Genomic DNA, 18372 nt, shown 5'->3' on the forward strand with positions numbered 1-18372 from the left:
GCCTGCAGTTCGAAATGTCCATAGTGAAAGATCCAACATTTTCTAATTTAAATATTATTTTGCATCTCTGATATTCGGCTCTTGAGCAGAGGAAGAATAATGATTTGTCCTGTAAAATTGATCAAAACAGAAGCGCTCGATGCAATGTGGATTTCCATAATAATTAGCATCATAACTGGCCACACAGTGTAGTCATCTCTTGTAAAGGGATGGCTAATGAAATTGGAAAGATCGATACCTTGTGACGGAATCTGACAAGAGGTCGATACGCCATCAGGGAAAATCCTTCTTTGGTGGGACGTGCCTCTGCGATCAGTGCTGCCCCCCAGAGCAGGACAGCTGCCCACCATCTTTTGGAGCCTCTCATTACCCTCCTGTAATAAAATAAAAGACATGAATACACAAAAATAAACAACAACCCATATAGGTGAAGTCAAGCGGAGCATTTAAAGCCTTTTGAAACAAACAATGCATCACAGCTCGGCTAATTAGAGCAGACAAAAGAGGCTGACGATCTACTGTGGGTTTAAACTAATGCTTTCAATAAGAACCTCACACTCAATGGTAAGATTAAATCTACTTTGAATCAATTAAGGAATAATGAGCACCATGAGGAAATAAAGATAAAGCTAAGAAAAAGGATCAATATATTACAGTGCTGATGGTGAACGCATTAGATTGCAGTTCTTTTTAAGTCAGGCATTCATTTCAAAGTAACATTCAGATTCAGTCCTGATACGAGACTTTTGCACCGTCTTTATTAATGGTTTTCAAACTGATGTTGGGAAACCCCCAGGGGTCACAAGGGAGCGACAGAGCGTGGAGAAAATGTATTTCTTTATCATTTATAAACAAACAATAAACTAGATTTAAAATTAGAATAAATAATAAAACGGTAACACTTTAAATAATAAATAACAATACTGTTCTGTCGTTAATGTATAACTACACAGGAACAAATAACTAATGGACTGATAACATTCTAGTAACTACTATCAACTAAGAAGAAACTCTGATTAAAGTGCCCCTTTTATGCCATTTCCAATATTGCCTATCATGCAGTTTGCAATTTGACTGTATATGAATGTAAATGATCTACAAAGCTGTAAAGCTGAAAGTGCACGACACTTAAAGTTATTCTCTTCCAAAATAAATAATCGAGTCTTACAGTATTTGAATCCCACTTCTAACACATTTGCATAATGCGCACCTATGTTCTATGTTGGCTGGCTGCGAACCACTTGACCCCGCCTACAAACACGTCATTCATTCAGGTGACTTGACTCAAAATATATTGGGATTCACAACACACAAAAGTGCTACTTTTGCAGGGTATTTCAATACAAAAACATTGGAGCATTAGTGGAGTCCCAATGGTGGTTCTGTCAGAGAAAGCAACAAACACCGCTCATAAACATAAAATATATACATATGAGTAGGATGCACTCTTGAGTCCCCCTCATCACAGGTCCCAGGACAACTGCTGTGTGAGAGTGTTGTCCTGCTAGGTTTCATGTATTTGGAATGGAAACACTAGTTTAAAATGACATGACGTTGGATTTCAGAACAAAGCAATTCAGAAGAGATTCTTATCGTTGGTTAGTTCCAAGACCATCCGTATTTCACATCATTGGTTTGAAGTCAGGCACGTGACTGGCCCAAGAAATGAGCAAGCACTCTTGATGCATACCTGTGCTACCCATCTGTGCTTTTATTTCAATTTCAGCATGCATGACTATCATATTTCAAGCTGTCTGTATGCACAAGAGAGAGCGCATGAAGAAGGAAGATTGAACGCTGAGCAATCACCTATAGGGACAGTCATCATAACTTTATCATGTGGCCATAAATCGTCTATGCCACATCTATGCCAAGTGTCTTGGCATTGACTTTCAAATGAGGGATGTCTATCACTCAGAATGTTTACAATAGATCACTGTATGACAGTCTACCAGCAGGCAGAGAGATATGAGTGTCTTCTACTCCATCTCAACTGTACTGTACTTGCCCAAAGTCATATCAGTAGTGATTGTTTACTTATCGGTGCTTCAATGTATTCAGAGCATGATCTTCTGAATCATTCTCTATTTATGCCCCTCAGTACACCCCCATGCTCTGGTAGACTAGAGTAATAATGCTGTGTTAGCAACCCTGGTATTGCAGACATTTGTAGACTTTGTGGTTAGAATTTATGCTGCCTTCTGCAATAAAGGGTACACACTGAGCATACTAGATTACCAAGGTTGCCAAAGTTTCCAACTGGATCATCAACTACAAAAAATACAGTTAAGAAAGGAAATGAGATTGAGAGTTAACAAATTTTATTTTTATAAAATAAAGTCAAATAAAATGTTAAAAAAGTACAGTAAAAAGTAAAAGGTAATAAGAAAACCTAGAGTGATAATTTTGTAATATGTGTAGTTACTGTATAGTTTATAGAAAATGAGAGTCAACAAATTCAATTTTTACAGAAAAATAAAATAAAATAAAATAATACATCCAGAGAAATAATGTTGTGTTGGCAACACTGGCATTTGCAGTCTTTGTAGTTACAATAGAGAAAATAATAAAATTAAAAAAAAAATAAAATTGTTTATTTTCAAATTGGACAACATAGTATGCATCCCAGACAGATTTTAATCACACTTCCATCAGTGGCTAACACATCTGGCCTGGTAAGGTCCTTCTAAAGGTGATGACCACATATCTACTGATGGCTCTTCAGCATTTATATGTGTTCAGTTGCCTGACAATGATCCACATCCACACCAAGCCATGTACATTTAGGAAAGCAGGCAGCAGTGCTTGCACTTAATCTCTTTGTTCCTCTCTTGTGAGGGGAAAAAGCTCTCACTAATTGAACTGTGAATTGTGGCTAAATAATGCAAGGTTAAAAAACATGCAAAAATATTTGGATTACACACTGTAAGGCAAAAAACAACAACAACAACAACAAAAAAAACAGTGCAGCATTTGTATACAGAGGTTCAAGAAATACAGAACAGGCCTATTTCATTGTTTGCTTAAATCTGCACAGCAGTCCCAAAGGTCTGGTTACTGAGTTTCATGGCTGGCAGCTACAACAATAACATTACATTCTATTAGCACTTACTGTACATACAGTTGTTTTCTTCGAGGAAGAAGAAGAAATAAAACATTTTGTGTCCGTTTTATTTGTGCAAACATGTTTTCAGTCAAAATGGTCTTTTCAACATCAAACTAAACTGACCAGCTTGGGTGAATTTTAACATTCATCATGAAACAAGGCATACACAGAGGGTCAGAAAAAACGGCCTGTCTTTTCCAAAAGATACTTTGTTTGCTTACTTTCTCTGCCTGTTTTTATTATCTAGTCTGTTATTCTCATATCTATGCATGTTTTAATATTCATTTTTAATCTGTGATTTAAAGAAAAGCTGAAAGCTGTCAACGTCTTTTTTTTCTTTTTATTTTTCAATTGATTGAATTAGCATCCTTTTACTCGCTTTTCAGCAAATCAGATATCTGACGAACATCATGCTACCCAATTAATATTCATGAGCCGGACACCTTATTAATATTCATTATTGTTCTTACACCCCTGGAATCTGCTATATTATGTTCACAGCAAACTGTTACAGTGAATTACTGAACTCTGTTTGAATAGGGGCACAGATCTTTCTGCAATGTAGCTTCCTCCCATGTCTCATACTGAGGATTTGAGATGCAACTGTTAACACTATGTCGAGAGAAGAGACAGTGAGTATTAAAATCTGGAAATGGTCCACTTACAAAACCCTGTGAAATCTCACCTATATTTTGCAGTCTGTCAAACCACTGGGCTGTGGGCGGTGACAGATGTTGGCCTTTTGTGTCAACATGACTTTTCTGTCATTGTGTAAACTGTCAGAAGAACTTCTAATTATACTGGACTGTAGTGTATAAAGAGGCTTGTGTTGAAAAAAAGATTGACAGAATTTGCCTGCAATATTGTTAAACCTTTTGAGTGTCCTAAAGGTCATGCAAAATTTATTTCTCCAGCTTTGTTTCAATATCATTACATTTCTGTCGGTGCTTAAATTTCGCCTCACAAAATACTGCATAGGTGCAAAGCCCTCAGTAATTCTGGTTTATATTGTATATAACTGCTGATCCTATTAAAGGGGAACATTTATCTGTGCAACATAAAATATTTTGATATTCAGAGTGCTCTAAACATATTGAATCCAGCTGATGTTCCTTGTGTGGTCAAAAACACATTTTCATATCTTCTTTTGTGTTCCACAGTAGAAGGGTTTAGAACAACATGAAGTTGAGTAAATGATACTAATGATTATTATATGATAACTAATGATTATATATTTATCTCTTTAAGCTTTGGCCTTTTTTAAATTTGGAGTGTGTGTGGCACACTTTTAGACACAATCCATGAAAATTCAAGCAGCAGAAAAACATGCTTTATTTATATTTTAATCTCTGTTTTGGATGTGACTTTAGACTGTGAATGACAGCATGTATTGCTTGAAGTCAAAAATGACCAGGGATCTTTCACTTCAGCCCTCCAGGTGGGCTGGGAGATTTTAATGTGTTTTGATCATCTGCAAGGCTCATAAAACCACTCTTAAAGAGCATTTTCTTTGTAGAAGTTGTAAAGCAGAGCTGGAAAAAAAGTGAAGTGATTAAAATCTGTTGGTGCATACGATCCTCACTCTCATACCCAAGATATTTACATATACTGCCAAAAACACATGATGCCATACAAACTATATATATTCATAAAGCTATCCAGTATTCAGCATTATTATTAAAACAGAAATATTTCAGCAACAGTATAGTAATTTGTGCCACCAGTAAAAATTAGACATTTTAAAAAAATTTACATTTTACAATATATTAAAATACAAAACTTATTTTACCTTGATTAATTTAAAAATATTACTGTATTTAATGTACTTTTTGATTAAATAAATGCAGCCTTGGTGAGCATAAGAGACTTTAAAAACTCTTACAGAGTCTGACCACAAACTTATGAATGGTAGTGTTGTGTTATATATGGAATACAGGATGTTTCTTTTTCTACAGTTAAACAGGAACAAGCCAGGATACAACGCCAATAAACACATTCTGTGATTTTTGTTCTTTATGCAGCCTCTAGTGTTTTTACAAGAAAAAAAATCAAAATTTCCTACTAAGCCAGAATGGAAAAAGCCAGCACTGTAAAAGTTTCCTTCATTGAAAAACCAGAAACACAAACAATAATGCAAAAATGACAAACAGATGCCCAATGTCTGATGCTACTACACTACTACGCTTCCTGGATCCATGACTGTTTAAAGAAACCACTAAAGTTAACAAAATTAACATTTTGAATTAATTGATCAATTCCATTGTATTTGCTGGATAAAGAAAACGTTAACACAGGTGCCTTCAGTATTGTATAGAAAGCTACAAATGATCTAATTTGTGCCTCATGATCAGGATCTGCATAAAATCAGAAAATGAATTTGCTTTATAAAATTGTATTTTGACAAGAAAAAATAGCCATAAATTGCCACGTGCACATTTAGCTTTCTATGTAAGCTAACACTGTTTATATATAGCTTACAGTGTTGCATTCAAGTCCTCCTGCTAAGCTACAGCTTAAGAGTTCATCATTATGATTCTGAAACTTGCGAAACAAGGGATGTCAATAACCTTACCAAAAAGTAGTATACTTCAAGTTTATTTTATTAAGTATACTTAAGTAAAGTTCAAGTATATTTTTAAGTATACTTTATGTATCAAGTATACAAATATCAGTGTTCTAGTAGTATACTTGCAAGTTTACTGTTTCAATACTCCTTGGGACTAAATTGGCCCACTTTCTAGTATATAAAAGTATAACAGTAGCAAACTTTGAGTAGACTACTAGTTTACCTCTATGTTTGTAGTTTGTATTGTACTAAAATACAATACTACAAATACAATATTTATACTAAAAGTGAACTTATAGGTATCCTGATAGTTTACTAATTAAATACTTTGTACACTTTTAAGTATAGTCTCAGTAAACTACTAGTTTAGTAGTTTTATATTGCAAGTATACTCATAACTTTTCTTTAAGTGAACTTTACATCATACTTTAAGTATACTACTATGTTTAGGTTTTAATTTGTATATATTTTGTTATATGAATATTTGAACATACAAAACATCAAAATAAATAACAGGGTATCTGCTTGTTAACAAAAACATTTTGTAATACAGTAGCTTCGTGAGGTCTTTTTTAAACACTTAAGAAAAATAAAATAACATTTTGAACAAAAAGCTGAAAAAAAGACTATGAATTGGATTCAGACTGATAATATCAAGATGGAGATGGAGTCGATCAACACCCCAAAGCTTGACTGTAATTATTACCTCTTCATCAGTCGACATTTTATTCCATAAGGTTACAGTTTTAATGCTGTTCCATGTCAGATGATCGTGTTAGATTACATGTGTTAGTATCTGTTGTTTCTTTTTCTCCTTCACTTGTGTTTCTTTTTTTTGGGGGGAAATTCTGTGCATTAGATGTGTACTAGCACCCTTTACCGTATAATAATGAAAACACGGATTATAGGAGCACAAGTATAGCTCAAATATATTTAGACTTTTTGTAAGTATAAGTCAAGTATACTTAAATGTCACATTAAGTATATTTCTGAGAAGTACATAAAGCCCATTTCTGAAAGGTACATAAAAACTAAACTAAAAGCATACTTTCCTATTTTTAGTTTAAAATAAGTATACTAATAGCACACTTGAATAAACTTATTTTTCATAAGGGTAAACAATGCAGCATCACGTCTCTCTGTCTCTGTCTAAATCATACATAAATCTTTGCATTGTTTTAATTTATTTCTTCTTTTTCCCCAAAAAATAGCTAAATCTGCGTGTGTGCAAAACATTTTAAGAGTTGTTTATACAGTTAAGTTGTAATGAAAGTCTATCGTTCTCCATTTTTAATATTCCATCTGTATATTCCATCTAATATAACAGTCCTCACTAGGAGTAATAAAGTGAAAATTGAAATGGCTTAAGGCTTTTTTTTTAGTTTATTTCAAGACATTAACAAAGATATCATATCTATACCAACATGTTAAACATATCACTTGTGATGACCACATCACAAGTATTGCAAAAACAGTCAACCTCACATGCAGAGGTCATTATGTGTCCAGATAAGCATCACATGACCAGGGTTTAGCCGGGCGGGTCAACCACGTGCTGGTCCTTTAACCAGATTAGTCTGAGGAGAGTAAGCTTTATCCAGACAGGGAACATGGACAATAAATATCCCCTGATTAATTACACCCAAAGTTCTGCTAGAAACCAATGATAAAAGCACACTGGCAGGAGAACACAATCACAGATGAAAAAAGAGATCAGGACTTGTGTAAACACTGCTCTGTTCATGTGTACCAGGTGCCATTATTTATTGCTGCTCATCACATTCATGAACATGTTATCTTTTTTATTCAGACATCTTTCCCAATGCAGCACTGTAATCACAAAAAAGAGTGTAATTTGCTGCCTGCATATCCCCTCGTAAATCCTTTGTGGATGAAAGAAATGTCACTGATAAAGAAATGTCAAAAGTTGAGAATATGTAACTGCGTTTGCATGCATGTATTTGTGTCACATTTTGTTTGAATATGTAAAAACGTAGCAGGCTACATTTTTTGTGCTTTGTTATTCATGTTTCTATTTATACATACATACATGCATACATACACAAAGAAAAAAGGACATTTTGCATCTGAAAATATCCATTAAAAAAATATCTTAAATCAGTGGTTTCAAACGGGTTTTGGCCAGATTTTACATTAGATATCAAGTGGTGACCCAACACAGTACCAAAATTCTTAAAGGCAAACAAAAATATCCTTAAAATCTAAATTAAAAAATTATACAATTTACAATTAAAATGTTCAATTAGTATATTATAAAGTTATGGTTTCATTTTTTACAGGTTTTAAAGATTAATTATTTAATTTAATTTTAATAATTATAGTTTTATTATTCATTTTAAATTGTTCTTGCATTTAGTTTTTTTTTTTTTTTTTTCGAAAGAGAATCACTGTTTTAAATTATTATGCGCATGTGCTGTACATATAAATGTAAAAAAAAAACACTGAAAAAAAGAAAAAAGAAAGGTTGAACATTTTCAAGCCTGATCTTGAACTATAATTTTATGAAAATTTTCCTGTTTCCTTTCTTGTTCAGCTCCAAAGGGCCTAATACTGAGCGGAGACACTAAGGCTTAAATCCCTCCAGTTTTGTGTGGAAATTGAGCTCAGAGCTAAATCACTCTTTAGAGGTAATCTTTCTCAAAATCCAGCATAGACGTACATATCCAGGAGGATAAACAAGTTTCGAATCAAATTTGGAATTAAGGCGATTGAGCCACCATCCTCAGTGGACGACTTACCTGTGTTATCACAACTGTGCTACATTGCTGAAGGCAGATAAACTACAAGGATTCACATCTCATATCTATTTCTCTTGATAAAACCATTTAGTCCCTTTTGGAGTCAATGTTAAGCTGGACTAAAAGCAGATTAATGTGCAAACAAATTTATGAGCATTCTGGATTGACTCCCATAGGGGTTCTCCCACCTTGAATGACTCACTTTCTAGTCTCCCCACCCACTAACATAATTTCTGGGTGCTGCTCTAGCATGCTGGGTAATATGCTAATAAGCCTTGATTGTAAGGCAGCCCCACCTGGGCAGAGCATAAGGATTTCTCTAAATGGTTTTGCTCTCTTTTTTGAGTATGTGTGGTCTTTCTCTTTGAAATCTAATAAGATGAGAGGCGTAACAACAGGACCAAACAGTCTTAAAGTAGTCATGCCAGGGGGAACTCTCTTACTTCGCACTCCCCCTAAACTGCTGTATCCTCTAACTGAGACCATCTCCAAAATGTCCATCTTAACCTACATTTAACTAAATTCACTCAAAGGGCATAGCTTTATGGAAACGATGAGACCTTAAAGTCAGTTCACCCTAAACTGAAATTAGTGGCCACAACTGGACCAGGGAGTCAGTGAGTTCTTATGTACTGAATCAGTTTGGTTTTTCATCCAAAAGATCAGACTCAAAAATAATAATTTATTTGTTACTTCTGCAAGGAGTCTAGTTTCTTATAAGTGCAAGGACAAACACAAGCAGTGTTTCGCAATGTCTCTATCTGCATTCTATGATAAAAAGAAACGAGTACAAAGAAACAAGTAAATGACGACAAAATTAAGTTGGAATGAACTATTCCATTAACAACGATATTATCCTTAATATTTTTAGACACAACAGAAGCCATACCTGTCAAAACTCACGTTATTCCTAGGAGTCTCTCGTATTTCACACACATCTCCCACACTCCTCCAGTTTTGTTATTCCTCTAGGGAAACTCTCGTTAATCACATTAATATGTTATTCCAAGGTTGTCCAGTTGCCAGATATTGTATGAAACACATCCTAAATACAAAATCGACACATCACACAAATTTCAAACAATTTGTGACCTCAACCTGGCAACCTACAACCATGTTGCACTGTTAAAACCTGTGCAGGTGTTAAATGTGGGAAGTTGAATCAAGCATCACTGGTAGAAATGGGAGGAGAAGACTCAGGTGGTGCTTCGGCGAAAAAAATTAACCTACATATGAATTTAACAAACGGCTAGACGGAAGAATTTAATTTCATATCTCGGAAGCCATATTGACGCCTTTTGCAAAGTGTGTCGCACTGATCTTAATAAATTAAAAATCTTAATAATAAAAAAATATTAAATTGTACAAGAAAGAAATTTTTAATTATGATTCAAGAGGTCTTAAATTTGGGGACAGAAAGACAAGAATTGAGATATATAGCTTTATGATTAAATTTCAAAGGGCCATGGTTAATGGATTAAATATGGTGCATGTTTCAAAGTCAGCTGCTGCGCTGCTTTGTGTACTGCGATTTCCAGGGAAGCGCCTGTATTTCTGCCTTTCCTCTTGCAGAGAATGAATGTGCATTTTTAATAAGCCCTTCTACTATTTTTGTTCAGACTGAAGTGAAAATTTCCCCACATTTTAAGCAGAAAATATGCAGAGTTAAAAATGTGAACTGGTGGATCAACAAGAAACTAATGCATTATTAAAATCTAAACAATTAAGACATTAAGATATATTTATGTTAATAATTGTTTGATAATATTTTTAAATTATCTATCTATCTATCTATCTATCTATCTATCTATCTATCTATCTATCTATCTATCTATCTATCTATCTATCTATCTATCTATCTATCTATCTTTTATTAACAATTTTTTAAAGGCTCAAATGTGAAGTTCATAATTTTTGTGAAACTTTTTGTTTCCCACCCACCCTTGCTCTGAGGTCTCCCAGATTTTGGTGCCCAAATGTTGACAGGTGTGACAGAAGCATCTATATTCTATGATAACTCTTGTGCAATTAATAGTGCAATTGAAAGTCATTTAAATTAATCATAGTCTGAGTCATTTTCATTAAAAAATTATGATCTGTAAAGAAGCGTCCCGAGGTTCTTGTTTAGTTTGTCGTGATGTGGTTGCTTACCATTTTTCCCTGGGTAATCTGGACTCATTAAATGGAACACACACGCACAACCCTAGCAGCCAACAGAGGTGAGATTAGAGCGGAAAGCCAGAACACAGCTTCTGTTACGTTATGCAACAGATACACTGCTTTCTAGAGCTGTACCTGTGTTTTGGGACAGATACTACGATGTGACACTGGCACCTGCATCCCTTAAAATGCGACTCAGGAAGGCAGCTGAGATTTTCATACTGAGGCTCTGTGTATTCCACAACACACAAACATAGAGAGAAACACACATTTAAGCAAACAAAGGCAATCAAAAAGAACACAACCTCACTGTCTGTTTGCGGACATGTTCCAAAGCTCACATCTAGAGCAATGTGGGCACACACACACATACCCACAATCAATAAGCAGGATCAGATAGCCAGTCTACCAATCTGGGAACAAGCCTGAGAACAAGCTGGAAATATCCAGACAATTTCCCTTTGTGAGTTCAAACTACTTTTCCGAACTTGGCTTTGTTCTTTAATCTATTCAACTTCAAAACATTGGTTGTACAATCTAATTATTTTCTCCCATGCCCAGAGCCAGATCCAGTATGCAGTGAATATGCCCTGTCAAACACATATCTGCCCTATCAAGAATCAAGTCACTCATACTTATTTGCCGTATTCAACAGAAATGAGTTGATTAGAGTATGGGTTGTTGTTACAGTATGGGTTGTTGCCCTGAGTAAGTTTAAATAGAATGTGCACAAATGTAATAATAGATCTGACGATGGAAAAGAAAAACAGATTTAAGGCTGATTTTTAATCCCAGAAAAAAAAAACATAAAAAAAATAACAACACATAAACAGACTATTTTTTTTATTATTAATAATTTTTTAGTAACCCCCCATAATTTGACTCCCTTAAATCATTTTAGAGTTGAAATCTACCCAACTTTAAAGCTGAACTAATGGATATGAGATATTAAATTAGATTCCATAACTCCCATCCAAATTTACCAGAAATAACATAAAGTTTCCCTAAACCCAAAAGTTCATGCTGGTTGATGGATACAGAGAGCAAGTCAGAAAGGCCTTTTGTGAGCCAGGTCTTTGAGATAGCTCTATGTCCGCTGACCAGTGAACTGTGTTATTTGCTGGTCACGGAGGATTGCACTGACCTGTCCAATCTGTGAGCAGTGTCAGGATTCATTAGTGCAACAGTAGGACTCACTCAGGTCTGTGATGAACATATCTATGGACAGGGGAATCCACAGACCACAGGAATAAAGTTTGCTCGCACATTCATCTCAGCAGCATTGTGTGAAAATAATGCTGTATTCTTATTTGAACGTGTATCTCGGGGTGATGCTATTCACGTCGAGGCTGCAAAGGCGAGGAAGTTGTTGGAGGAGATTAATTATTGGAAGCAATTAGAGTGTTTGTATTGCCCCCTTTTTCTTTTTTTTTTGTATGGTGTGAGTGCAGTGCCTTTCAGTGGAGAAAACAACTGCAAATCACAGACCGCTATTATGTGTACACATAACGATTCCATGATTTGTGATGAAGGCAGAAAATGAGAAAAACATGAAGATAATAATGGTGATGATGAAGATGATGATGAAGATGCAGCTGTGGCTGGCAGTGTGGCTGATGATGATGATAGTGCTGATTGAAATGAAAAATGTGGACGTTATTTCAAAGAAAAAAAATATTAATGCTTCTCATAATAATCAATTACAGCAAGACTGTTAAAAAATAGTTCACCCCAAAAAAGGTCAATTTTGTCATAATTTTGTTATTTTTTTGTCAAAATATTTTCTTTTGTGTTCAACAAAGAAAATAAACTTATACATGTTTGGAATGACATTAGGGTAAGTAAATGATGACAAAATGTTCATTTTTGGGTGAACTATTCCTTCAAAGAGATTCACCAAAAAAATAACAATTCTGTCAACATTCATTCACACTCATTGTGGAACACAAAGGAAAATATTTTAAAGATAACACATTTGACTTACTTTCATTGCATGGACAGCTGTTTTACACAAAATAAATAAAGTTATACAGGTTTTGATTGATATGAGGGTGAACGAACATGTTTTAAAGTAATATTACATCCAAAAATAAAAATTTGCTGAAAATGGCCAATCTCACCATCAGGCCATTTAATGTAGATGGGTTTGTTTCTTCATCACAACAGATTTGGAAATGCTTAGCATTTCAAAAGACTCCAGTCCATCAATTAAAGCCTTGTGAAGTGAAAAGATGATTGTTTGTAAGAAATAAATCCATCATTCTGTCACTTCTGGCCAAATAGGAATACTCATGGATTATTGTGATATTTTTATCAACTGTTTGGAATTCTCATTCTGTCGGCACCCATTCACCGCAGAGGATCCATTGCTAAATCCATAATGCTAAATTCCTCCAAATGTTCGGATGAACAAACAAACTCATCTAAATCTTGGATGGTCTGGGGGGAGAACATTTGCAGCAATATTTTGTGCGAACTATTCCTTTAAATTCTAAGAAAACTTTAAGTAGTTACACAACTTACATGCTGAACTCCTCTTTTGGGTAACAGTGCCTACATTTATTTCCACTGTGAGCAGTGTTTCTCACATCAGTGCACACCACAGCATTAAAGCAGCTCTTCCACCTGCTGCTGAAAAATTTAAGATTGGGTGAAATTTTAAAATTGGAGAGTTGAAATAATGTGACAGGATGAGTTTTTGCTACTGAGAGATAAAGGATAATGCGGTCTCCTTTAGAGTGTTATAGGAAGATCCAGTGCTGATAATGTGCTTACACTACATTTCCCCTTCTCTCTGTGTAAATTTATATATTTCCATTGAGTGTTCTTTTCCCAATATTTCCAGCTAGGTTTCCTACAGAATTTTTTTATTTATATATTTTTTTAAATTCCATCTGCTCTGGAGTCATATTTAATAGCCAATACAGTGAATTGTAATGTGTGTTTGTAAGATCTGAGGCTTTACTTTTGTGTGATAATGCATGTTTGCCTCTCTTTGTGTTGAAGAAGTGATTGTTTGTTGTTCCTCTCACTTTCTGCACTGTGTGAGTTCCTTGTAGAGTTTTTGTCTTCAATAAATTCTTTGCTACTGAGCACTATGGAAAATTTTACAAAATTACACCTATACTCATTTGATGTATAATTCAATGTGCATCAGATCCACTTGAGCAGAGAAGCATGGAAGCTCATACAGTAGCTGACCCTCACTGTGTTCTCATACATTAACTATGAATCTCATCAGTCATACACTGAGCAGGTGGTACAATGCATTTCCACCCACCTTTCTGTGCTTTTACTCCTTTCCATTTTTTTTTTTAATCTGAACTTTCACTTTCGCTTACAAAAGCAGATTCTATATAAATGCTTGGCAGCAAAACCTTAACCAACAGACAACAACAAACCAGGAGACAAAATGTTAAGATCGAGAAATAGGCATTCTAGAGAATAAATCTGTAAAATGGCAGCCCTTGTGAACATGGTGGGGAAAAACAAATCTTTGTGAAGCATACGTCTTCTATAATTCATTCAGACCCATGGACATCACAATCTTTTTTTTTTTTTTTTTTTTTTACAGTTTTTGTTTGGTGTCACTTAAATCACAGATGATTATTTCTTATTCAATCTGAGTGCATCGTCAATATTAACAACATCTGTATCCTCAATGATTTTGAGTTAAATAATTCATAAAAAGTTTATTGTAATTCCTTAAACTCCGTGTACAATGATCATGGTGTTGATGATTGTTAACGGACATTAGAAATAACAAAAATGTATCATATACGGATTTATTATAATTTATGCATGCGTTTAGAGTAGCATGGTCGTATATGGAACAGTGTGAACGGGTTAAATCGTTGGAGCTGTTCACATAAGTTGCGTTCGATTATTCGGTATTCATATTTTCTAATAGCCAGATAATGGACACAAACATTAAAAGACGTCTGTGTCGTAACCTGACAGCGGGGTGAGATTCAACAGTAATTTAAACTACTTATCACGCGTCTATTCCATTGCGTTGCGCCTCTTCCATCTGTTTTTGAACGCAAGAACACGTCCTATGTGAACGGATCCGTATAGTCGCACTACAGACACCAATTTGTCGCCCGTCTCTAGTCAGCCACGTCAATTACCAGCGATCGCCATACACACACGCCAGATTGAATCGGAACGAGGAAAACAAGAGTATAATCCCCTCGCCCGCGCACGGTGTCACTCAAGGATTTGCGTGCTAAAAAAAAACAACTTGCTAAGTACCCTGCGGCTAAATTAAACGGCCACGAGCTTTGCCCAGGGTCCCGTACGTGTGCTTAACGTCTACATTTTTCATTCGAGGACTATCGCAGCACTGTTTAAGGCAACATTACATCGGATCGACCGACGAGTGAACTCGTCCCCGATACGGCGGATGGGAAAAGCTCGTCTAACTTCATCAAGCACGGCTACTGGACTTCAGTCGTGCCCGCTACGCTGAATGTCACTGCACAAAATACTAAATTATTCACACTCTACAGCGAAAGTGCTTTCCACTTTGACTCTCCATTTAATCCATTTGAATAACTGCACATGAGTACAGAAGCCATCGCAGATAATAATAGTGAACGCGTTTAAATCACACGGAAATTCATCCGTGAGGTTTGATCGTAAATCACATCAGGTTATGTAGTACATCGTACAGAAGAAAAACATACCTGTTTATCCAACTACAACTCATCCAGAAAAGTATTTCCGAGTGAGGTTTTTAAAATAAAAGAATTACTTTTGGAACAACAATGCTAACTGGTGCGAAGTAAATCCAATCCCGTTTTGGTTACGCTGTACAACGTCCTCGGAGTTTGTGCATTCCTTCCAATTGTCGGTTTCAGCACCAACCTGGAGTGGACAGCTCCGCAGAAAGCGATTTCACCTCGCGCTTCGGGTCTGGAGAGCCACACCAGCGCGAGTCTTTCACCTACTGGCTGCAACCTCGACCGGATTTGCATACAATAATACAACCAGCCAATCGAAAGCTCCGCCGCAAACACCGACGAGTGGAAACAACCAGCTGACTTGTCTGAGCTCATCCGTTTAAATGAATTGTCCTTGACAAATATGAACAGAGTTTGTGTGCAGACCGTCCTATCCTCTCTTTTCCAGGCGGTGCTGTGTTTGTGTGTTCGAGTATTTCATCCAAATTATTTATCCTGTGGTCTGAAAATGGAAAACATTACATATATGATCTATGTCCAGCACTGATTAGTAAGCCCAAAGGTGGATTTATGATTAGAAAAACTGGCATTGTGGTATGGCATTTTGGGCATGCATATTTTACAGTTCCTAATGGCATACATGTGTCATTAATCCACACAATGTTGACATTCCAATCTATTCGAGCTGATGAAATGGTTTTAATACTGTAAAATGCAGTAACAGCAGATTGTATAATGAAGAAGCAACATACATGACACTAAAATAATGTAATAAACAAACTAAATAGCATAAAATGCAAGAAAATTAGTCAAATGTACATACCTGTGTGATGTGATGTTATGCACAGAGAACACATACTTCTTGGGCAATTTATCCTAAAAACACATTTTAACAATAAAGGAAAAAAAAGGTTAAATATTAACTTCAAGTGTAAATGGGTTTTAAAAATTTATTTCTATTTCTATTTTATTTATTTATTTATTTTTAATTAATTGATTATTATTTTTATTTGAAATAAAATTTTCAATGAAATCAGCATTAGAGCAGCTTCAGGACTAGGATTAAGATTGACCAATTTATAGCGGTGTTTTCAATCAGGATTCCACCCATGTTCTGGAGGCACATCTTCACATCTGTGCCTGGACCCTCATATCAGTCTCAAGTATGTTTCTGATTTCCACACTTGTCAGTTCATCATGGTGCCAAAAATCATATGGCTCAGAGGGGCTTTGTCAAGTGAAGATGACAGAAAATTTTGTCAAGTAAGAAACATTTTATTTCACTTAGCATATTGTGTGAAGTAAACATTGGATTTCGTGCATTGTGATGTTCCCGGTCAAAAATTAATGGCCTAACAAATGTTGACTTGTAAATCTCTTATTATGCTATTTTATTACCAAATATTGGATTCAGTGTTTTTATCAACTTGTTTTCTTTCATTTTGCACAGGTTTTGTATTTCTTTTTGGAACTGAATGATCATAAGCCTCACTGATCTGAACATACTGTATGCAATAGTTTTTGAGTGAATATTGCCAAAATTATCTACAAATTCTTTTATCACTCAAGAACTGAGGTGCATATCAACAAGGCCTACAATCAATCAGTGCCAAAAAGAACTACTAAACCTGTGCTATTAGAAAAAAAAAAGAAGGTGAATCCAGGATTTGGTGATATTGTAGTTTAAATAGGTATTTACAAGTAAATTTTAAAAGCTGGTCATTCTTGACCTGTGAACATCCAATTAGGGAAAGGATTTTCAAAACAAAACAAGAGTTTAAGAAATATAATTAGCATTTAAACACAACAATACCGGCAATACTTCTCTTTTTTTTTCTCTTTTTTCTCTCAATTTCTAAATTGCTATACTATCTCCGTAGTGCTATTGGACACAAATATTGCCTCAAAAGCTTATGCTTTTACACTATGGTGTACCATTCAGACTTCATAAACCTGCTGTTGGGTGCAGCCAGTTGACATGGAAAAAGTTATGATGATTGTGGCTGCACATAGGAGTAAATATCAGCCAGACAATGCATCTGGTTGGGCTCCAAAAGGAACTATAACTCACTGTAATGACCCAACAGAGAAAGTGAGACAGTCAAAGCAACCTTACACAGACACAGAGAGTGGAATTCTGAGGATAACTAGTCTGAAGGGTAGAGCCAAATATCTCAGCAGATTATTGGAAGAGAACCAAAAACAGCTCACTGAGTGAGAGAGAAAGAGCGAGAGAGCATCTCCATATAATTGTTTTCACTAAAGACCCACTTAGCTGTCTAAAAACACCTACAGTATAAATGATGGTGAGAGAGCTACAAAGACAAAGCCCATATGGCTCAAGCTGATAGGCAGAGGGAATAGTACTCATGCAATAAAGCTGATAAAAGCAACAACAAAATCAGAGTGATGGAGACATGGGGGTGCTGTGGTTGGATTTAACCACCCACACTTTGTAGGAAGTTAATTGCACCGTCTCAATCAGCAGCAGGACACCACTGAGTTTTACACACATACATATACAATGATTATTTGGTAACTTGTAATTCGTATCAGAACAGTTACTGGCGTGTTGTTATGCAATAAAAATACTTTAAGGGAAGAAACATTATTTAAACAAAGCATTTTATTAAATAGATTTCTACAAAGAAACTGCATTGCCTTTTTACATCTATTTCCAGTTTAACAAAGCCATTTTGAAAAGTGATTTTGTTTAAAAAAAATGGTTAATTACATATAATAATAATAATAATAATAAATTCAATCCTAAATTTAAAAACTAATTATAATTAACTAATGTGAACAATTTAACTGCATAATATTTAGCTTTGATACTTGCAGAAACCTAGATGAATTAGTTTCTGTCTCCTGTTGATTGTGTCATGATGCCCTGGTGTGTCTTGTCAATTATCCTCATTAACATTAATCATATATGTTGCATTGTGTTCAGTGTTTGGTTGTCCGGTGTAACAATGTACAAACTTCATAATCATCGGGAAGAAGGAGGCGGGAACCGGCGGACAATCAAATAAAGACTTTACTGACAAAATAAACACAAAACAGCGCAACAGCCTTGCGGACGACTGTCAATAAAAA

At 35.3% G+C, this 18372-nt stretch overlaps 1 protein-coding gene across 2 annotated transcripts in view; it reads right to left on the minus strand.

Annotated features, from left to right (window-relative positions):
- The window catches only part of LOC132113794 (follistatin-related protein 5-like), a 165170-nt gene extending 149518 nt beyond the window's left edge, over nucleotides 1–15652 (minus strand). For both annotated transcript variants that reach the window (XM_059521796.1, XM_059521795.1), the window contains exons 1-2: nucleotides 15280–15652; nucleotides 239–374 (exon numbers count right to left, since the gene is read on the minus strand). In XM_059521796.1, the coding sequence (XP_059377779.1) occupies nucleotides 239–374; nucleotides 15280–15302 (159 nt within the window). In that variant the 5' untranslated portion in view covers nucleotides 15303–15652. The remainder of the gene's footprint in view (nucleotides 1–238; nucleotides 375–15279) is intronic.
- Between the last annotated feature and the right edge of the window lie 2720 nt (nucleotides 15653–18372).

This window comes from Carassius carassius, chromosome 33, assembly GCF_963082965.1.
Source record: "Carassius carassius chromosome 33, fCarCar2.1, whole genome shotgun sequence".
In the NCBI taxonomy this organism is placed as follows: Eukaryota; Metazoa; Chordata; class Actinopteri; order Cypriniformes; family Cyprinidae; genus Carassius; species Carassius carassius.